Genomic DNA, 23446 nt, shown 5'->3' with positions numbered 1-23446 from the left:
CACTGAACTCTCACAGTGATCGTGTAATGCAAATGCTTAAAAATAGCTTTTTCACACAGTGTCCAGTGTAAGATGATCCTTTACTCTAAGCTGCGTTATGAGCCTATCATGTGCCCAATAAAGTGGGATTTGAGCAGTGAAATGCTGGAAATTACATCCTTATGTACGTTCGAAACTATGCGAATGCATTTGAAGAAACATCTTTAAGGATCTCACTCCAGTAACTAACCTCTTTTTATTATCTATTCTCTCCAGCAAGAATTGCATCTTCATCACTGGAAGGAAAACCAAGATTCCAGGAAAGAAGATTTCAGCCTGCTAGTTCCATTATTCTGTGTCATTGCCTCTGGGACATTCTCAGTAAAGCTTTATAAGGTGATCATTGATCAACTACAATAACTAAAACTTGAAACTGTACTGTCACATGCATTATCTTAGAGCTGCATTCAAACTGTAGGCATCGTTGTTATTTTTAGAAACTTAAAAAAAAATCCTGTTTCTAATTGATATAATTAACTAAATGCTCATAAATGCAGTTCACAGATTCAAGAGTGAATGATGTGTAATTTCAAGTTAACCTCTTTGGTTGTTTAATTTGTCTTGTGCAGCATGCTAGGTGAAGATGAATGAGTCACTGCTATTGCTGGATGTTGTAAATCTCAATCCAGCAAACTTTACTACCCTGGAATACTGTATAGTTTTATTCTCAGGCAATTCATTGATCAGGACTGAGTGTACTTGAGTCATGTGTGAGTATTCCAGCAAAGGTTTTGTATTTATGTATGTCAAGGAAATTACTTAGTCTGAGACTTGTCTCAAGTTGCTTTTTTTTTTGTGAATTCATGGAGATGCTGTTATAGTCATTCCTGTCTCACAGCACTCTCTCTCGAGATGAACAGTCAGCCTATATTTATACAATGAGACAAACAACTTTACAATAATTCAAGATAAAGATAAGCACAGTGCAGCTATCACATTTGTTCTTAGTTTCTCTGTCCTTGAGCAACAAACTAGCTCAAGATGCACTTCCACTAACGAGCTGAAGATACACTCCCTATATTTCATCAAACTATAATTACAGAACCTCCGTCTTTATCTCTAGCAGTATTTTTCCATTACAGATGCAAGCCTGAGAACCAAGATGCCTTTTACCTTGGTCAGGTATCACATCATGCAGCAGTATACCAAATTCTTACTATTTCCACAATGTAGGAATGTTTTTTCTGCTTAATATGCATAGAGTTGAATACATACACTGGTCTGAATCAAAATTCTTCCTAAAAACAAATTGTTGAGGATGAATTTGATGTGAAAGTTTAAACCTTTCTCATGCTAATTTGTTCATGTGTAACAGTATTGTCTTGTCAGTTACTGCTCACATCTCCCTCACATTTGTCATCGTCAACTCCTCCTTCTCAAGTTATGTCTTAACCTCTCCTTTCTTCCAATTTATTGTCTTGTGTCCAGCCTCCCCTTCCTTTTTAAGCCTTTTCAAGCTGTCACCCCATAAATCTGTTTTAATTGCTCCAAGTTAATAATCACACAACACCAGGTTATAGTCCAACAGGTTTAATTGGAAGCACACTAGCTTTCGGAGCATCGCTCCTTCATCAGGTGATAGTAGAAGCAGGCTAACTCCGAAAGCTAGTTTGCTTCCAATTAAACCTGTTGGACTATAACCTGGTGTTGTGAGTTTTAACTTTGTACACCCCAGTCCAACACCAGCATCTTCAAATCTTAATTGCTCCAGGTATCAAAACAGCTTGTCATAAAAAATAGCCTGTGTGCTAATGGTCAACCATCCCTATTCACCCTGTCTGTAGCCTTTGGCAAGATTGACCACACTGTCCATCTTCAATGCAACTCCACTTCACCCAGCTGGGTAGGGCTTTTCTCACTTCCTTCATGCTTATCTAAGCAGTCATAGCCAGTGATACCAACCACAGTGATGTCTTGTCTTATTCCTGCCTGGTTAGCTCTGGTGACCCAAAGAATCTTCCCTTGACCACCTCTTATTTCTCATCTGCAAGCTGTTATTTAGCGCCATCATCCATAAATATAGTACCAGTTTCCAAATCTACACTGTTGACACCCAGCTCCACCTAACCAATACATCTCTTGAACCCTCCACTGTCTTTAATTTATTGCACTGCTTTACTGACATCCACAACAGAATGAACAGAAATTTCATCCAACTAAATGTTGAGAAGACTAAATCCATCAAAGCTGTAATATTCAACTGTGCCATTGTTAGACATCATGATTTCAATACAAACCAAGTTTTACCTTTTCAGCGTTTTACCTTCTTTTACACAGAGATCTATGCCCATAGCATATCTTGCACCAAGACCTTTTCATCAGCATCCCAGTGCATGTTGGTTTCAGACAAGTATTACTTGATTTTTAAAAAAAAAATCATTATTGTTTTGAAATTCTATCCTGACTTCACCCCGTTTGTCTCTGTGATTTCTCCCTTTGTGCAACCCCTTGAGTTATCTGTAGTTGTTCAATGTTGGCGACTTGTGCATCCCTGACTTCACTTACTCCACCATTGTCAGCTGTGGCTTAAATCGTTTTGGTCTTAGGATGTGAATTCCCTTGCTATTCCTCTCTAATCTTCTCTCTTTACCATTCTTTACCTACCTGTTTGACAAAACATTCAGGCATCAATGCCAACATTTCATCCTATGATTTTTATCAAATTTTGTTTGAAAATGCTTCAAAGCAGCGCACTGGAATAAAGGTAAAGATGTATTTTTTCCCTCAGGCTCTTCCTAAACCTTAATCTTAACTATTAAGGTTGCTCAGCTGGAAGTATGATCTCAGCTGTACTCAGAGATATGATTGACTAATTTTGACAAGTTCGCAGAATAATAACTAACTGTTACTTTCAGTTTCTACATTCTACCTTCCACTCTCTCAACAAGGGCATTGAGACTGTTGTGTTACCCCTATCCTCACACGAGTCAACACTAACCAGATATCATCCCTGAACCCTTCCCAGACTGAAGTAAATTCACGTGGCATTGACGATAGTCTGTTTTTGGTATTTCAACCTTTTTAATTTCACAATATAGTTTATAGTTTATATTCATTCAGAGCATGTGGGAGGAAGTGAGGACTGCAAATGCTGGAGATTAGAGTCAAGAGTGCAATGCTGGAAAAGCACAGCAGGTCAGGCAGCATCCGAGGAGCAGGAGAATCGACGTTTTGGGCATAAGGCCTCATTTAGGCTAGGCTGGTACTCATGCCTATCCCGAGTTGTGAAAGTAGTGAGCTGCCTCCTTGAACTGCTGCAGTCTATTTGTTGTGGGTACAAACAAAATATGGTTGGATAGTGAATTACAAGGTTTTAATGCAATTCTGGATGTAAGTTTGCTTGCTGAGCTGGAAGGTTCATTTTCACTTAATGCTGTGACAGTGGAAGAACATCCAAGCCTGGAATGTGAATGGCTTGGTGGAGAACTTGCAGGTGGCAGTGTTTCCATATTTCTGCTGCCTTTGACCTTTTGTATATGGTAGTGGTTGTTGGTTTGGTAGGTACCAAGGTGATGTTTTGCAGTACATGTTGTAAATGGTACATACTGCTGCTACTGAGCATTGTGGTGGATGAAGTGAATGTTTGTGCATGGGTGCCAATCAAACAGACCGCTTTGTCCTGGATGCTGTCAAGTTTTAGAGTGTTGTAGCTGCACTGATCCAGGGAGGTGGGGAATATTCCATCGCACTCCTGAATTTCACCTTGTCGATGGTGAACAGGCTTTGGGGAGTTGGAAGGTGAGTACTCACTGCAGGATTAATTGGGAAGAACAAGGGCAGTGTTGAAATATTGATCTGGAATTTTAGTTTGGCAGTATCGAGTAGTTGTGTTGCAGAAGCACCTTATGGCAGAGCACTAGGTACGGTTCTGCAATCAGCTACAATTGCTTACCTAAATTACCAGAGAGAGAGAGAGAGAGAGAAGAAAAGCTTGCACCCGCCCTATGCCAAACCACTTTTCTGCTCTTACCAGAATCTGGAGAAACGCTGTGTTGACGTAAGAGGTTGTGTTCCCTGGAGGTCACATTGATGAACTGTTCCCACACTATTGGCAGTATCATCATCTTATACCTGACTCCAACAGTAAATGCATAGAAATGGTAGGAGTTAATTCTCCAACACCTTTTCATTTTGTTGTCTCTGTGTGAACATGATATTTTCTCAGACCACCTTTGCTACATATGTGCATCTGTTAAATCTATCCTGTCCTTTTATCTCTGATGAGTGGAAACGGCTTCTCATGATATCCTCTTTCCAATCCACTCATGACTTTGAAACATGTATCAAATCTCCTGTGCTTGTACCTAAAGTATATAATCTGTGGAGTATGAGCTTCTCTGAGAAGGCTAGCATTAATTTCCTCTCCTTGATGAAGCAGTAGAGGTGATCTCGAACCATGTTTGCGTGGAGCAATGAGGTAAAAACAATGACTGCAGATGCTGGAAACCAGATTCTGGATCAGTGGTGCTGGAAGAGCACAGCAATTCAGGCAGCATCCGAGTGTCCTCGGATGCTGCCTGAATTGCTGTGCTCTTCCAGCACCACTGATCCAGAAGTTGCGTGGAGCAATGTCAGCAGTAATGTTGTCACAGTTTTTAATACAATTGAATACCTTACGAAACACTTAAGAATCTGTCATGTATGTATGGTCCAGGCATCACAAATAGACCAAATTTGCTGCTGAGTTGCTGCTGCTGTGTATGTTCAGTCCTGCTCCTCTGTGCTCTGAGGTCAGTGGACCCCCCTATAAGAACCACTGCTTTTAAGGATATGCATGAGCTCATTTTTGAATGACAATCTGACAGCTTCATTGCCAACTTACTTGCAGATTTCTTATTTAGTTTAAGTTCTGTTTTCAAACAATGACTGCAGTGGGATTTGAACACTCATTCTTTGGAGTATTACTTCCAGATGGGTTAGCAGTGTATGATAACTTGCCAGATGGATGATTACTTTATCAGTTTAGATCCAAATAAATCTGTGGTGCTTTTTGTATAGGTGGCACCAGTGTATTTTAACGTAAATCACATGATTACAGTGCACTGAACGATATGAAATTTAATAACGTTGGGCGTGAACCAGGAGACCCTGTGGGTTCATGGTGACTGAATAAGGTCTTTTCCAATACTATTGCACTTGCCTTAGAGAACTGTATTGATGGTTTGAATTCTGTCCTCTTGTCAATGTTCTGTAAAACCTGTCAATCTATGCACTGTTTGCTCACATGCCCTGAGAGAATATTTTGTTTTTATCGTTGGCCCAGTCTTTTTTTGTTAAATGGCATACAAATGATTGAAAATTGAAAGCAGGTACTTGACATTTTAGCTAAACATGAAAGTAGATTGCCATTTACCAGAAATTGGATGTCTTTGAGGCTTTGGCAGCTGTGAAGGCATTAATAAAAGAATCTTAAATGCGATGGTAAAGTATGAAGCTTGACACAAATCCTTTTCTCCAATAGTTGGTTTATTTACAGAATGCAATATTAAAAATGTCTGCCTCCTACTTGCTAACCTAATATCTGAGCAGATTCTATTTGTATATTTTCTCATCAACCCTGTACAGAGATGTTATTTCACACCTCTGGAGCAGTTGAGACTTGATCCCAGGTATCCTAGCTCAGAGGTAGGACCATTACCACTATGCTACAAGAGCCGTACAAGGGGTGTCTCAAGTGATCTAAGCACTTCCCACTGCTGTCCTTCTCCTGTAATTTAACAGTATAGAAGGCATAGTCCTAGAGTTTGACAGAATTGAAATCACAATTCTGGGGTTCAGCAGAAATGTAGAGGAAGGAAGTGCTATGATTTAGCTGTACTGGAATGAGAACTCTAGTATTTGGTAGCATGTAACATAAATGTTTGCTTAATTTATATTTTGTGAAAAAAACTTACCTGTTTTTAAAATGGACACAACAAGTCTCAAAAAAATGGCCACAAAGCCAGAGATGTCGCTCATGGACTCAGCAAAAATCAGATTATCTATGTACTATGTCGAGAAGCAGTTACAAAAACTAATTAAATAACCTGAGGAGTAAAATGGTCCATTGAACTTTCCAAAGATATAAAAACTCCAAAGCTTCTGTTACTAAAATAAGTGATATCATGGACAAGATTATCGGAAATTGCAGCAGGAACTTGATCATATGGGAGGTGGCAAATGGAATTTGAGAGAGATAAGTGTGAAGTCTTGTATTTTGGAAAGTCAAATCAAGGTAGGTGTTTCATGGTGAATGGTAAGGCCTTAAGGAGATCAGTGGAACAAAGGGACTTCGGAGTTCAGGTGTCCGGTTCTTGGAAAGCGGAGTCACAGGTAGACAGTGCAGTGAAGACGGCTTTTGGCACACTGGCCTTCAGTCAGGGCACTGAGTATAGCAGTTGGGAAGTTATGTTGCAGGTGTACAGGATGTTGTTGAGGCTGCACTTGGAGTATTGTGTTCAGTTTTAGTCACCTTGCTATAGGAAGAATGTTATTAAACTGGAAAGACTGCAGAAGAAATTTACAAGGATGTTGCCAGGACTCAACAGTCTGAGTTATAGGGAAAGGTTGGACCAGCTAGGACTTTTTTCCATACAGCATAGAAGACTGAGGGTGGGAGGGGGGATCTTTATTGAAGTGTATAACTATCATGAGGGGCATGGAACAGTCTGAGTTATAGGGAAAGGTTGGACCAGCTAGGACTTTTTTTCCATACAGCATAGAAGACTGAGGGTGGGAGGGGGGATCTTTATTGATGTGTATAACTATCATGAGGGGCATGGATAGGGTGAACTCACTCAGTCATTTTGCTAGGGTTGAGGAATCTAGGGTTAGAGGGCATCAGTTTAAGGTTAGAGGGGAAAGAATAAAAGGGAACTTGGGCAACTTTTTTTTTACACAGGGTGGTACACGCATAGAATGAGCTACCTGCAGAAGTGGTTGAGGTGGGTACATTAACAACGTTTAAAAGACATTGGACAAATATGTTGATAGGAAAGTTATAGAAGGATATGGGCCAAGTGCAGGGAAATGGGGTTAGCGTGGGGGGACATTTTGGTCAGCATTGATCTGTTTGGGCCTGTCTTCGTGCTGTAGGACTTTCTATATTGAGCAGAAAACTGGAGGGATGTCACAAAGAGATCCAGCAAAATTGGCTTTGCTTTGTGGAGTAATGAATTTATCAAAATTTACGTTTGCAGCCATTTTGATTAGTTGCAATATTGCTAGTTCAACAAGGTCATGTTGAAGAGGATCACTTGAACAGAGTCATTGTGAAGCAACCATGACTTTTCAACTGGGAGACAGAAGAAGGTAGTGAGTGATGCTGCACTAAATCAGGTTACCACAACCTGCTGTACAGTAGAGGTGACATAGAAGACACTACACTCACTTCTATGACCTGTTTTGCTCTGTAAACTCCAAGTATTGGACTAGAGAAAGCATCACACCTCCCGAAATTGATTTTTGAGATTTCAACCTATTTGCTTTGGAAAGATGATCATGCAAACCAGGCACTGGTCGGAGAGAATGATCTCATATATTTTTTTCATACACATAGAGTCATAGAGATGTACAGCATGGAAACAGACCCTTCAGTCTAACCTGTTCCTGACAACCAGATATCTCAGCCTAATCTAGTCCATTTGCCAGTAGTTAGCCTATATCCCTTAAACCTTTCCTATTCAGATACCCATCCAGATGCCTTTCAAATGTTGTAATTGTACTAAAGTCCACCACTTCCTCTGGCAGCTCACTCCATACATACACCACTGTGTGAAAAAGTTCCACTTAGGTCCCTTTTAAATTGTTCCCCTCTCAATCGAAACCCTCTAATTCTGGAGTCTCCTATCCCAGGGAAAAGATTTTGTCTATTTACCCTATTCATGCTCCTCATGATTTTATAAACCCCTACAAAGCCTCCACATTCCAGGGAAAACATGGCATCCGCCTAGAATTTCCTGCTGAGTCCCATCTATTTGCTTTTCTGCCACATGTTGCTACTAGCCTTCTGTAAAATGTGATAAAAGAAACACTCAATCTGACTGAAACCATTTCATTTACAGGCTTCCCTGAACAGTGGACTGATTCATGGACTGATGGACAGTACTGATTATCGAATCAGAATTTCATTTATTCACTCTTTGGATACAGTAACTTAAAAATATTGCATGAAATGGCAAAATATTCCTTTCTTAGAAAATTAGAATACTACAGGTCATGTGTAGATTAGCTCAGCTTACTATATATAACATTACAGGATTGTATGAATGTGAAAAATGTAGATGAGAATACAGCCTGAGCACTGTATCTATTTAATGTTCAGAAAGCATTGAGGTTTCTTTCATTTTTAATGTTAAGTTTTCTGATTTGGTTTCATTCTCTTTACAGGTAACAGAGTTAAGAAAATAACCCAACTTCATTTGAGGATCTACTTTCTGGATTTGAAGAATCTTTTCTTCCCACAGAGGGCTTGTGGTTTGAATTAAATGGCTGATAAACAAATCAGGTATTTACCTTGATGTTATCTTCACCGTTGAAACATTTTTTTGACAATAATTTCAGCTCATGGTAATATTGGACAAGTCAGATCCGACAGTGAACTCTAGCATGACATGCCACAAGCTTTATTTTTTCCAATTTGTTTACTAGGATAATGATGAGTCACTGAACACATTCAGAAAAGGCTGCAATGTACTTTTTTCACAACAGAGCATCAAAGTTTATTGTAAACGACAAAAAAAGTACAAGAAATACTTGACACAGTCTTATTACAAAAATCTGAAATAAATATTCAATCCTCCTCTTCTAAACAACAACCTTGCAGATTTTCAAACTTCAGTGAATGATCGCCTTGCTTTCACTTTAAGTTCCTTGCTCAGTGGGTAGGGCTGTAATTGGTTTCTTTTCAGTAGATTTCTATCTTCACTTTTTTTGGTTTCTACCTCTTCTTGAGACCCTTAAAGTGCTAATGCAACTCACTTATCTATTTTTTTTTTAAACATGGGTTCCTTACACTACTCCTCCTAAGTTTTGACTCTCTCGATCTTGTCTCTTACTGTTAAAGCCACTTCTTCTTTTCTTTTACCCTGACTGTGTTTAAGAAACTGAAATTTTGTTGCTCCTGTTGCAGGCCATTTTCTCTGAATGATCTGCCTCTCTTTCGGGGTGATTCTGTCTTTGCAATTGGATACCTTATTGCTAGGCAGCAGCCCAATCTTGTTCTACCTTCAAATCTTGTTTCTAAAGCACAGATTCACCCATGACTCTCCATTTTAAAATGCATGTAAACAAATCTCCACATGAATTGTCGTTGTCATAACTCAAAAGTGAACTGACTATGTTTTCCCTTCTTAATGCATATACAGTATGAAAATGGAAATCACACTTGAGGGTATACATGGTTCTGTTCACTTTAGAATGCAGGTTTACAAATAATAACAATATATCCGGAACATTCTTTAAGATTAGAATGGAAATAAATTCCATCTAAAATCAATAATTAAGTAATTACGTTCTGAGTGGTAAAGGTTTAGATTCTGTCTGTGGATTTTTTTGTTTTAACTCTAGATAGAACTTCATCCTTTAGTCTTTCCACTTCTATCTCCTCCAAAGTGCTAGCACACATTGCTATGATACGTTCAGTGATATTGATTCATCCTGCCTATTCTTCACATGTAAACCTATCCAGTGACTGTTGATCATCTGTTCCACTGTGGAAGCCATCACTATCAAGTAGTAACCCCCCCCTCCCTCACCTGACCTGTAGCACCTTTGGTTTTAAACCAGTTTCAGTGCATCATGTGAAACTTCGCTTGTTCTCCTGCCATATCAACTTACTTAACTTCTGCTGAACCCAAGGGCAATAACTAACTGTAGATATTGTTTTAATCAACCTGCCTAGAATTGTTTTTACACACCTCTGGAGTAGGTGGGACTTGAAGCCAGGTCTCCTGGCTCAGATGCAGGAACACTAACTCTGCACCACTAACATCTTGGGTGTTATTGTCTACAGCTTGCTTCTATTAATTGAAGATCGCTTAATTTGAATTTCTGTTAATCTGTATTAAAATCATGTGCAGGAATCTAACCTGTCATCTTATCAGAATTGATTTATCACTGAATAATCTATTTTATCAATTAATTCATTTTCCCCTGAAGAGATAAAAAGATTTCAAATTAAACAAGAGTCTCTCATAATTTGACAACGAAATAGAGAGTAAATTTAAATTGCTCCTGACCAATATAACAACATATGGTAAGTTATCCTACTAAATAATTACAGGAGCAAACAATTGGGAAGACATTGTTTGGGTTATAACCATGTTAATAATTTTCTGATTTGTTCAGTTTTTGAATAGGCCCAGCACAGCATCACAAGGAAATAATTTATACATGATTTACTTGGTGTATTCCTCTTGGACTACCTGACTACCTTCTAGGGAGGATTTTGCCTAGCTTTTTATTTAATACATTAAATGTTGCTTGCACTGTGGTTAGCACAGCTGCCTCACAGCATTAGGGACCCGGGTCCAATTCCCACCTCGGGCAACTCTCTGTCGGTGTTCTCCCTGTGTCTGCATGGGTTTCCTCTAGTGCTCCGGTTTCTTCCCACAATCCAAAGAAGTGCAGGTCAGGTAAACGGGCCATGCTAAATTTCTGACAGTGTTAGGTGCATTAGTCAGGTAAATATAGGGTAAGGGAATGGGTCTAGGTGGGTTACTCTTTGGAGGATCGGTGTTGGGCCAAATGGCCTGCTTCCATATTGTAGGGAATCTAACCTGTGGAAAAGGTGCCTATAGTTTCTCTCAACTTCTTCTCTTGCAGTGAATTTTTGTAGTCAGCAAATTGTTGCTCAGAAATTGAATATTTCACCTGTTTTAGTTAATCTATGTCAGTAATGATGCCGGTGATGGTTAAATTCAGATGTGAGCTTCATCTGATCTCCTCTTCCCCCACTTCCCTTCCCGCAACCTTTAAAATGACGCCATTTATTGTGCAGTGTGATATTTTCTTTTGAATAAGTATGTGGTGAAAATGCAGATACGGCTCAAAAGAGAGCAGGACTGGATACTTGGTATTCGTGGATGCACAATGTTCAGAAAAGATGAGGAAGGAGGGAAAGGAGCAGTTGTAATTGTTCTGATTAAGGAGTATATTCCAGTTCTGGAGATAGAGAGGATGCCTTGGCTGGATCAAGGACAGAATCTACTTCATTAGAGTTAAGAAACGGTAGAGTGTCATTATACTCCTACATGTGTTCAATAGACCACAAAATAAAGGGACTTGGAGAGGTACGGAAACCCTGAGTTGTGATAATGGGGGTCTTTAATGATTCAATTTTTAATTGGAATAGCAATAGTTTAAAGGGAAGGTGGGGGACAAAGTGTTTTTCAAGAATATTAAAGAGAATTTTTTGATTATTATGCTTTTGTTCCAAAGTGACCTTTCTGAGTGTTGCTTTTGGGATATGAAGCAGGACAAGATAATCAAATATTAGAAGAGAAACATTGGCAAAGAGATACAGAAACATAGAGAATTGGAACAGAAGTGGGTCATTCAGTCCTATCAGCCTGCTACACCATTAAACGTGTTCGTGGCTGATCATGCAACTCAGTATCCTAAAGGATATGGATGACAAGGTTCGGAAACATTGGATGACAAAAAAAATTGCGAGCTTCATCAAAAAGAAAAAGGAAGCATATGTAAATGTTTAAGAAACTGAAGACAGGCAGTGCCCTTGAAGAATGCAAAGTTAGTTGGAAATAAGTCAAACAACGAATTAGGTGGGCTAAAAGCAGCCACGAAATATCTTTGGCTTCAGGATTAAGGAAAAATCCAATGGTGTTTTATACAGGCTGGTAGCTCGGGGAAGGATAGGTCTATTCAAGGACAAAGGAGAGATTTTATGCTTTGAGCCGGAGGAAGTGGTGGAGGTCCTTAAAGAATACTTTGCATTGGTATTCATAAACGTGAAGGACGTGGTGGATGATGAGTCTAGAGAGGGATCTGTTGAAATTCTAGGCATGTCAATTAAAAAAAAGGGAGGTGGTGTTAGGTGTTTTGAAAAGTATTAAGGTAGACAAGTCCCCAGGACCTGATGGGATCTATCCCAGAATGTTGAGGGAGGCAGGTGAGGAAATGTCTGGAGCCTTGTATCCTGTTTAGTCCCCGGGACCTCTCGTGTGATTAGAGAATAGCCAACATTGTTCATTTGTTTAAGAGGGAAATCATAGGTAATTTGGGCAATGACAGACTGGTGAGCCTTAGGACAGTGGGAGGGAAATTATTGGAGCAGATTCTTAAGTGATTGGATTTACTCGTTGGGGAAAAATATGACTTTGTGTGGTGAAGGATATGTCTCTCAAACTTGATTGAGTTTTTTTGAGAGTGTGCCAACATGATCAAGGGTAGGGTGGTAGATGTTGTTTATGTGGACTTTAGCAAAACCCTTGACAAAGACCCTCATAGCAGGCTGATCCAAAACATGAAGACACATAGAATTTGCTGTGAGCTGGTAAGATGGATACAGAATTGGCTTGGTCAAAGTAGACAGAGTGGCAGTGTAGGGGTGTTTTTCCAGATTACAGATCTGTCACCAGTGATGTTCCACAGGAATCCTGCTCAGACCCCTATTGTTTGTTATACGTAAATAAATGATTTAGACTAGAATGTAAGTGGTCTCATTAATAAATTAGAGGATGACAAAGATCAAAAATTTGGGAAACTGCAGATCATGAGGAGGATTGCCAGAGGATACAGGAGGATATAGATATGCTCGAGACTTGGGTGGGAAATGGCAGATGGAGTGTAATCTGGATAAATGAGAGGTGGTCCATTTTGGGAGATCTAATGCAGGAGAGACATATACAGTAAACGGCAGAACCTTTAGTAGCGCCAACATACAGAGGGATCTAGACGTACAGGTGCACATTTCCTTGAAGGTGGCTTAACAAATCAATAAGGGGTTGAATTGCATGCTTGCATTCATTGGTCGGGGCATGTACAATTTGATCCCTCTAGACCTATGAACTACATCTGTCTCCTCCTTGAAAACATCTTAATGTTTTGGCCTCAACACTTTGTGTGATAGGGAAGTTCACAGACTCACCACACTCTGGAAGAAATTTCCACTCACCCGAATCCGAAATGGCTTACTTTGTATCCTCAGACTGTGATCCCTTGTTCTGCACTCCCTGGTCGTTGGGAACAGCCTTCCTGCATCTACCCTAAGATCATGACTCATCTGTCCCAGGCCTCTACTCCAATTTTTGCCACCACTGCATAGCCCTCAGTGTCCTGATAGTTAAAAAAACAAGAATCTATTTACTACTACTTTGAATGTTTTGTGACCTAAGCTCCACAACTCTCTGGGGTAAACAATTCCAGGCAATCCCTCACCTCTAGGAAAAGAAAATCATTTCTCACTCTTAAATGAGTGTTCCCTTATTCTGTAACTCTCCCTAGTTCAACATTCTCCTATTAGTGGAAACATTTACACAACGTCTGCCCTATGAAGTCCCCTCAGAATTTTGCATTCAAGACGATCACCCCTTGTTCTTCTAAACACTAATGAATAAAGGCCAAACTAGTTTAGCCATCCTTGATAAGTAAACAATTTTCTTTCCAGGAATAAGGCGAATGAATCTCTTTTGAACTACATCAAATGCCGTTATATAAGTTTGAGATTTTGGAGAAGATTTGTAGCTCAGGTTGTGGATCAGTTTGTCGCTGAGCTGATGGGTTTAGTTTCAGACATTTCGTCACCTATGCTAGATAACATCATCAGTGAGCCTCTGGTGAAGCATTAGTGTTCTGCCCCGCTTGCTATTTATGTGCCTTGGTTTGTTGTGGAGTGTGATATTATGTCCGGTTCTGTTCTGAGAGGTTGGTAAATGGAGTCCAGATCTATGAGTTAATGGAGTTCTGGTTTGAATTCCCATGCGTGTCCTTGTTTGGCCTGGCCCAGGTTGGATGCATTGTCCCAATCGAACTGGCGTCTCTCTTCATCTGTGTGCATGATAATTGGTCATGTCTTTTAGTGTCTAGTTGGTGCTCATGTATCCTGGTGGCTAGTTTCCTGCCGGTTTATCCAATGTAATGTTTGTTGCAGTCCTTGCGGGATATATCTTTGTTCTGCTGGCTGTGGGTATGGGGTCCTTGAAATTCATCAGTAGTTGTATTAGTGTGGTAATAGGTTTATGGGCTGTCTTGATGCCTAGGGACCAGAGTAGAATCATAAAGGTATATACAGCAAGGAAACAGACTCATCGGTCCATCTCGTCCATGCTGACCAGATATCCTAACCTAATCTAGTCCCATTTCCCAGCAATTGGCCCATATCCCTCTAAACCCTTCCTATTCATATACTCACCAGATGTCTTTTAAATGGTGTAACTGAACCAGCCTCCTCCACTTTCTCTGGCAGCTCATTCCATACACATACCACCCTCTGCATGAAAGTGTTGCTGCTTAGGTCCCTTTTAAAATTTTTCCCTCTCTCACCCTAAACCTCTGCCCTTCTATTCTGACCTTGTTTATTTAACCTATCCATGCCCCTCATAATTTTATAAACCTCAATAAGGTCATCCCTCAACCTCCAAGGCTCCAGGGAAAACAACCCCAGTCTGTTCAGCCTCTCCCTATACTCAAACCCTCCAAACCTGGCAACATTCTTGTAGATTTTTTCTGAGTTTCACAACATCCTTCCTTTTGGATGGAGACCAGAATTGCATATAATGTTCTAAAAGTGGTCCAACAAATGTCCTGTACAGCTGCAACAAGACCTCCCAACTCCTATACTCAATGCTCTAACCAATAAAGAAAAGCATACCAAACACTCTCTTCACTATCCTGTCTACCGTGACTCTACTTTCAAGGAGCTATGAACCTGTACTCCAAGGACTCTTTGTTCAGCAACACTCCCCAAGACCTTACCATTAAGTGTATAAGTCTGAGCTAAGTTCCTTGGGCAACTAACGCAGTTTTTGAGCAAAGTCTGGAATATTGCGTGCAGTTTTGGTCTCCTTCCTACCGGAAGGATGTTGTAAAACTTGAAAGGGTTCAGAAAAGATTTATGAGGATGTTGCCAGGGTTGGAGGATTTGAGTTATAGGGAGAGGTTGAAGAGGCTGAGGCTGTTTTACCTGGAGCGACGGAAGCTGAGGGGGTGACCTTATAGAGGTTTACAAAATAATGAGGAACATGGATAGGATAAATAGACAAAGTCTTTTCCCTGGATGGGGAGTCTAGAACTAGAGGGTATAGATTTAGGGTGAGAGGGGAAAGATATAAAAGTGACCTGAGGGGCAACTTTTTCACGCAGAGGATGGTTTGTGTGTGGAATGGGCTGCCAGAGGAAGTGGTGGAGGTTGGTACAATTACAGCATTTAAAAGTCATCTGGATGGGTATATGAATAGGAAGGGTTTGGGGGGGATACGGGCCGGCAGGTGGGACTGGATTGGGTTGGGATATCTGGTTAGCATGGACGAGTTGGACCGAAGGGTCTGTTTCCGTGCTGTACATTGCTATGACTGTATTCCGTTGCTGAACTAAATTCTAATAGGTATTCTGTTTCAGTAACACAAATCCCACTTATATAAATCCAATTAATAAGAACAATAATTTATAAAATAGTCTCTGAAAGTTCACACAGAATGGATCCTCCAGAATGCCCCTTTTCCATTCCACTGAATCTGCTGTTCGGGATGTTGTCTCTGCAATTCTTCTATTCGGAACACCTCTCTCCATCAAATTCTTCAGTCTGAAATGCCTTCACAATCATTTTCTGGTGTCAAGAATATGCACTAAATGTGTCGTGTACTTTTATAGATGGTGCTTTTTAGAGAGTGTCGAGACTTCTTGTGAGAGCCCAGTATTTCTTTCTCAGATGGCTCTTTGTTTTCACCCCTTCAGATCAAGGTTGGCTCTCCACTCTCTGTCCAATTTCCTCTCTGTTGTATACCATACTTAGAGACACATCAAATTTTTATAATATGATTGGTTTCAGGTTGTCAAAACCATCTGATTTGAATTTAATTGGTCCTTAATCTCCAAGTGCCCTTTTAAATTAATTGGCTGAATTTGCACTGTTGTCTGCCTAAAAATGCTATTTGGGCCTGCCAACTGAAAGGCCCTTCGATACGCCTAGTTTCAATTTTGGGGCTGTCTGTACAATGCTTGCAAACTGTCACACACAGACAAAGCACAATCTCTTAAAGGGACCACATACTGCCTTTCAATTTGAGTATTCTACACAACTTTGTAACACCTCCCTCCTTCAGAAAATATTAACCATCGTGATGAAAAGATGGCTTCATTTTTTTCTCTTTTACATCGTAACACCATTGTTGTTAGTTCCATGGGTCATTGATCTCAAGTTATACCTTTGATACCAATTCTGCATACATATATAACATTGGACCATTACCAGTTCTATTTTATCTAAACATTTTCTTTTAAGCCTGCAGTAACACATGTGCAATAACATTTTTATGACCCACAACATCTACAGTTCTTAAATTAAAAGTCTGTAATGTAAGACTCCAATGAAATAGTCTCATATTTTTCTCTTTTAAACCTTTCCAAAAAGGTGAGTGATTTGTGATCTGTGTACACAGCCGTTTCCGAAACATTGTTCATAACATAAACATTAAAATGTTGTAAGGCCAGTAACAAACTTAATAACTCATTTTTGATGCTGGAGTATTTTTTCTGGTGGATATAGAGTTTCTTTGAAAAATAACCATTGGCATTTCAATTCCGTCTTCATCCTGCTGCACCAACACAGCTCCATCCCCTACATTGCTGGAGTTGATTGCAACTTAAAAGGGTTTCAAGAAATTTGATGTGGCGAAACACAGCTGTAACACAGCCCTGTCCAACCCATCACTATTCTTTTCAGTTAATTAATTTGGATGTTCAATATTTTAGAAGTAAATTCACCAAGCTGCAATAATGTCTCCTGATTTAAAGTACTTGACCAATCAACAGAGACACAGAAGAAATGTCCACCAGTGGCCTACATGTTTTCCTGTAATGTTGAATTTAGGCTCTGACAGGTCGACACAGGTTGGAAGAGCTCTCTGCTGCCAGGTCTTCTTCCCCACCAGCAGTGTCCACCTCATGCTGGTCAGCTCTGCTCCTATTGAAATTGCTGTCCCCATGCTCTCACTTTTTTGTCTTTCAAAAATACAGCTAATTTAGGAATAAAGTATAAGGAAATGCAACAGGAACATAACAGTTTAGCACAGACTGCAAAAGGTACAGTGGAAGTTTGATGTTCCTCATTGGAGCATCAATCCAGTTGCAACAAAAAAAACAAATTCCTAAACAAGGAAGTAAAATGTTTACAGTCCCAATAAATCTACGTGTACTTTCACTGTTTAAGAAGGGCAGCATCCTCCTCTGTTCTTGTACCTTTAAGTGCTAATAACTGCCTCCTTTTCCTATTTCTTTAAGATGCTGGTGGCTATTTTCAGATCCTCCTCACTTACAAAGCTCTGTGTTGTTTAGTTTCCACTGGGTAATTGTTGGCAGAAATATGCTTCTGATAAATTACTGTGACTGCATTTTTGACAATTCAGCATTAAATCCAGGCTGGTGCTGAATTTAGGCTACTAGCTTTGAAGCTGGGTGGGATCAACTTTGAGTCTTTAGTCAAAATGAGTGATTGCTGAAACCAAATAGGATTGTGAAACTGAGGGTTCTTCATAAATTCCACGTTAAAGGGGTGAACATCATGATATCTGCTTTTTGGTAGACTTTGACGTCAGCTAGAATGTACTTTTTTTTTGTTGCAAAACCCAGGTGAAAGGTCAAGGCCCGCAGTGCAGGACACTACAAGGGTTGATAAGTTAGATAGAAGATCTCAGTGAGCACGTGACCAATCTGTGGAGCAGACTCCCTGTGGAGACGATGGAAGCGGTTAGTACTAATTAATTCAAATGCAAACTAGATAGATTTCTGTCAGAACATAACATTTTGGGAGATAGTTCAATGAATGTTTTGAGACACGATGATTGGGATTAAGGTCGTATTCTGGAAGGAAAATGGTGACTTTGGACCTATATTTTCTGAATATCTCCTCACTGACATTTTCCTTCCTGTGTTCTGGGCTTATTGCAGATTAGCTGATCATTATTGATTGGAATGAGTCTCCAACTTCACTATCAGCATATGAATTCAAAGTATGTCAGTCACACTATTTGATGTTTATGCTCTGTGAGCTACCTCCTGCTCCTCTTTGTGTAACCCTATCGATGTAGCCTATTTTTTATTCTGTCTCGTAGTTACTGACTTCCCGTTCAATGCATCCATGCTGTTTATCTCAGCTGCTGCTTCTTGTAGCGTAGTACATTTCTATGATGTAAATCAAGCAATAATGAATGCAACTGAAAGAAAAACCCTGAAAAGAACAGAGGGGTATGGTTTTGAAGCCTGAGGAAGGAATGGGTTAATGTAGGGATATTAATTTGACTCTACAGTTTAAGGTAAAACCTCTATCATTTAGAGCACTTCAGTGGCAGCTTGAATAGCATTAAGGTGTGTTTGTTATCAGATATGATCAAATTAACACCTAGATTAACAGCTTGTATGTTTTCTTATCAACCTGTCACTCATAAAACTCATGAAGGCAATTTTTTTCCCCCCCCACACCCTCTATCTCATCTGATATGAACTGTTATTTATGCCAACTCTTTTCTTTGAGTTTCTGGTGTTTAGTGAATTTTGAACTCATTTGGCAACAGCACAATTTTCAGTCGTTTTTCTGTGTGGTCAGATCGTTGTTGAGAATAGTAATGAAAGGTAATTGAGGCGACTGGCTGCGTGACCAATTTCCACACTTTCTCATTAATCCTGTGCTGGTCAGATGACCCATTGCTGAGCAGTGGCTTTGCAGGTCTTCCTGCACTTTTTCTCTTCCAATGAGCACTTCACCTTGTTCCACCCTCTCACTTGTCATTTAAGAATCCTTGGTTTTCTACTGCTCACCCAAGTAGCGTAAATATAAGTTCTCCATGAGAGAGCTTCACTGCTTGCCTCTCAGATGCAGCACTTCGTGACTTCTCATTCTCGGTGATTTCAGCTTCCATCTCCATTTATCAAGTTTTTTTAAAAAGTGCAATTAGAAATTGTGCAATCTACAATTGTATTCCCTCCACTCTGGAAGGTTTGGAGGTGATCAGATTGAAGTTTATGGGGAACAGATTAGGGTAGATAAAGAAAAAAAATTTCTGCTGGTTGGGCAATCTGGCATAAAAGGGGGCATAGTTCTAAAATTGGAATCAGATCTTTCAGGAGTGAAATTATTTTTAAAAATTACCCCTTGTATGGGCGATGAGATATTTCAAGCAATCTTATGCCAATGACCATTGATCCATGATCAATGTCTAAACTTGAGACTGATGTTTTGTGAGCTCAAGGTATTTAGGGTAATGGGACAATGGTGGATTCTGGTCACTGATCAGTCACAATCTCATTGAATATGCAACAAACTAAAGAGGCTTACTCCTATACTTGTGTTTCATTTTGTTGGAATTTATTCACCTCTGATTCTCCCGCAATCTTTCTCCAAATAAACTCCTCTGTCCATTGTCATGGCTATGTTCGCACTGTGGGTCAGCTGTTGCTGCAATGTCCCTATCTTCTCATTATCTTAAGCACAGGTATGATTCATCGCTGGGAGGCACAAGCTTATTATTGGTTGTGGAAGTATAATCTGTTTTGACATTTCAGTATTTTCTGTGATGTGGTCCTCTGCTGAGCTCACCATGCTAATATGAAAAAAAAACACGAAAATCCACTTTGAGAAATTAATGGGAGGCAACTAATACTTTTGCTTGATAGAGAAATTTGAGCCTGAGCCAGTTACCTCAAGTCTGCTGTTTTCAAACAGAGTGAATTGATTTTTTTTCTCCCACTACTACTCTTCTGTAGCAAGTTTCAATTAATCTAGTGGTAGCTTGAGTGAATGTAACTAGATTGGAGAGACTTGGTTTGGACAACATCAAGATCATTTAGTGTACAGATTATTGCTAGGGAAGGTGGTGATGTAGTGGGCTTTTCACTGCACTCATAATCCAGAGATCCAGGTTATGTTCTAAGGGCTCTTATACTACAGTCGTAGTGTCCCAACATCTGAGCCAGGAGGCTGACTTGCTGAACGGGTATATCAAAACACATCATGCAACAAGTTGACTAAAAAATATCTCATCTGGATCCTTTGCTTTCACACTGCCCAGACATTGGTCTTCCTTTAGGTTCCACTTGGTATAGTGATACGCAACCTCTGGCTCATGGAGTACCCTTTACAGAGCTATAGGTCAGAATGGCTTGTGAGCTGGAGGGATTATCTGGCATCTTTTGTCTCAGTTGAGGAGGGTGTGACCCCTGAAAGAGACTAAGAACATACATAAGAGGCAATATATTTAACGCCACCTTGCCATTAATGGTTTCGACTTTCTGACTTGCTCTTCATGGCACATCTCTCCCTCTCAAACACCCCCCACCCAAAATAAAATCCCTGCTCCTGGAGTCAGAGTCTAATCTCAAAAGTTGCTGTCACTTGATTGGCCTGCTGAGATGTGCAGGAGTTGGTTGAATTATTAGTATTTGTCCTTGATGGATAGCATCACCAGGCCTGACTGATCCCATCCTGGTCCTCTCTCTTGCTCATTAAAACATCTATTCACTCCTTCACTCCATTGTGTATTTACTTTCTCCCACAGTGATTCATCGCTTACACGGTTACTTAAATGTTCTCTCTCTCAAACGTGATCTCATTGCTGCTGACTATTTCCCATTTGCAAGTAATCTCGCCACATGCAATTGCTTAGATTATTCAGCCCAATTCATCCATGCTGATGATTGTCCTCCAACCAAACCTTTTCCCACTCATTTAATAATGACAGGTAGTTCTGGGATTACGCACGTTTCGGCAATGTGATTTGGCTATAATGTCACTGAAGAATTAAGGGACGGTATTTTCGAGAACTCTTACTGCTGTTCGCAATCGCGCAACTCCAGCGGGGATTGGTTCATGTACTTAGTTCTACGCGTGTATAATGTCTCACCAGTCTTTGTGCCATTGTGTACATGCGCTAATGTCAGCTGCCAACAGAACCACAGACCTTTCCATGAGAGGAACTGTACAGAGAGCAGCTTTCTTACTTTTTAGAAAATGTACTTTTGTTTCATTAATAAATATGATTTATACTTTCATTCAGGCTTCACTATACTTTGCCTGAGACTTTTGGGTGATTTTTTTTTTGAGTGATGGTTTTTGCTGGTCTGCCGCTCACCCCACTTTCCCTATAGGCCCCATTATTATGTTAAGCAATTTTCTATTAAGTGAGGTTTTGCTGGAACACAACTATGGCGTTCTAGGAGAACTGCCAGTATGGTTATGATCTGCATTGCATTTTCTGAATGTTTGAGGGAAGGATTTGCAATTGTAATCCTGGAAAGAGAATTGGGTGAATACTTGAAGGCAAAAAAACCTACTAATGTTCTGGGAGCATGACTAATTGAATATCTCTAAGAAAGAGCCAGCAGAACACAATGGGTTGAATGACCACCTTCCATTGTGCCTCATTCTAATTTGGTGAGAGAGTGGATCGTTCCTTAGCATGTGCTGGGACTACAGGATTTTTAAAGCTTTTTGATGTGAAATGTTTTCAGATGCAGTAATATAACTTCTTTAAAGATATCTCATTAAGGGTTAAATAAGCTAAAATAACAGATACAAACCAAATGTTAATTTGTATTCATTTAGAGGCAATAAATTATTTTATGTCTAATCTCTTGGCTTTTAGGAGTTTGATCCTTTGATTTATGAGACAGTGGGGTTGGAATGCCTTTTATGGGCTCAAACTTCTTCTGTGTACATTGTGGTGCATATTTGTAACAGTCTTGTGTAGTTAGCTGCAGTGATCCAGCCTCTGCCACCTTTTTAGTTCATTGGTGTCAGGTTATGCACAACTGTGTCCACATGGCCTTAATGATCAGAATTACCATTATTTTTCAAAACAAGGTGTGACTTTTACTTTCCCTGCAGTGTTTAGAAAGTTGATCTTTCAGCTTTTGCACCAGGGTTTAACAAACTATCTGATTATAATAAATTTTTAAAAGTTTCTTCATGGGATAAGGACATGGCTGGTTTGGCCAGCATTTAGTACCACCTCTCCTTACCGAGAGAGCAGTGCAAAGTCAATTGTATTGCTATGGATCTAGAGTTGCAAGTGGACCGGTCTGGGTAAGGAGGGCAGATATCTTGCCCATGAGGACATTAGTGAACCGGATGTGTTTTTACAGCAATTGACTCTAACATTCTCTGGTTCACTGATTCTATGCTGTATCATCGCGTTCGATCGGTCTACAGCTTAATCTGCCATTGTTGTATATCTCAAATATTTTGGCTATCAAAAACATAGCAAAAATCTATTATTTGTAACAGACGACTAAATTAGACTCAATGGCCGCTTGTACTATTTTTGCCTAAAGAATTGTTTCCTAATTTCATTACTGAAAGTTCTTGCTCTAACTTTTATCTGTAATACTTAATAACTTGTTCCCCAATCCTCTTAACCTATCTCGCATCCTGAATCTTTTGAAACCTTTGATTAAATTATCGGTTAATATTCAAAATTCAGGTAAATTTTAGGTAAAGCAGAAAATACTGAAAGTATTCAGAAGGAGAGATTATGGTATTATTGCTAGACTATTAATCCAGAGACCCAGTTAATTCTCTGAGAAGCTAGGTTTGAAGCCTGTTGTTGTGAAATTTGGATTCAGTAGAAGTCTGGAATTCTGAATCAAATAATGACACAAAACCATTATCATTTGGCAAAAAACATTTGCTTCACTAACATCCTTTAGACTATTTATATTACAGCCCTGCCACCAATTTTTAGTGTGATGAGAAAATATTGTACATATTTAATGATTCCAAATTTCCCCAACATATGCCACATCTTGTACCTGGCATTAATTTTAGATTTGTTGTGTAAAGATTTTGAAGGAGAGTAACGAGGGTTGATATTCTTCAGGGAAGTAAACCGTGTTCCTTACCTGGTCTGGCTGATATGTGACTCCAGACTAATAGCAATATGGTTCATTTTTAACTCAACCCCCATCCCTAATGGCCCAGACTTAAATGCTAGCCCGGCTGCATCCTGTAAATACATTTTTAATAAAATGGTCTGGTGGGATACGTGAAGATGGAAATTTTTCGATGGATAGCACTTCTACTTCTTAATCGCAAGTTTATAGATTCATGTCCTGCTGCAGAGGATAACAAAATATGGGATGATTCATCAGTGGCAAACTGAGGAAGTACCAGCAAGTTTTAAGATTTGTAATTCAGAGCAAACATACATCCAGAATCTTAACCTAAGAGCTGGAAGGTTCATTTCCAGACGTTTCGTCACCT

General features: G+C 39.7%; 1 protein-coding gene across 3 annotated transcripts in view; it reads left to right on the top strand.

Annotated features, from left to right (window-relative positions):
• LOC122557930 (mitochondrial glutamate carrier 1-like) overlaps positions 1-23446 on the top strand; it is a 129721-nt gene that overhangs the window by 48069 nt on the left and 58206 nt on the right. Inside the window, exons 2-3 of one of the 3 annotated variants that reach the window (XM_043706157.1) lie at positions 256-375; positions 8407-8524. In XM_043706157.1, coding sequence (XP_043562092.1) covers positions 8505-8524 — 20 coding nt within the window. In that variant the 5' untranslated portion in view covers positions 256-375; positions 8407-8504. The remainder of the gene's footprint in view (positions 1-255; positions 376-8406; positions 8525-23446) is intronic. The other 2 variants (XM_043706156.1, XM_043706158.1) reach the window with 2 other exon arrangements.

Source organism: Chiloscyllium plagiosum, chromosome 16 (assembly GCF_004010195.1).
Source record: "Chiloscyllium plagiosum isolate BGI_BamShark_2017 chromosome 16, ASM401019v2, whole genome shotgun sequence".
NCBI classification, from domain to species: Eukaryota; Metazoa; Chordata; class Chondrichthyes; order Orectolobiformes; family Hemiscylliidae; genus Chiloscyllium; species Chiloscyllium plagiosum.
Note: the sequence above shows the minus strand (reverse complement) of the source record. Positions and strands in the feature narration are given on the sequence as shown.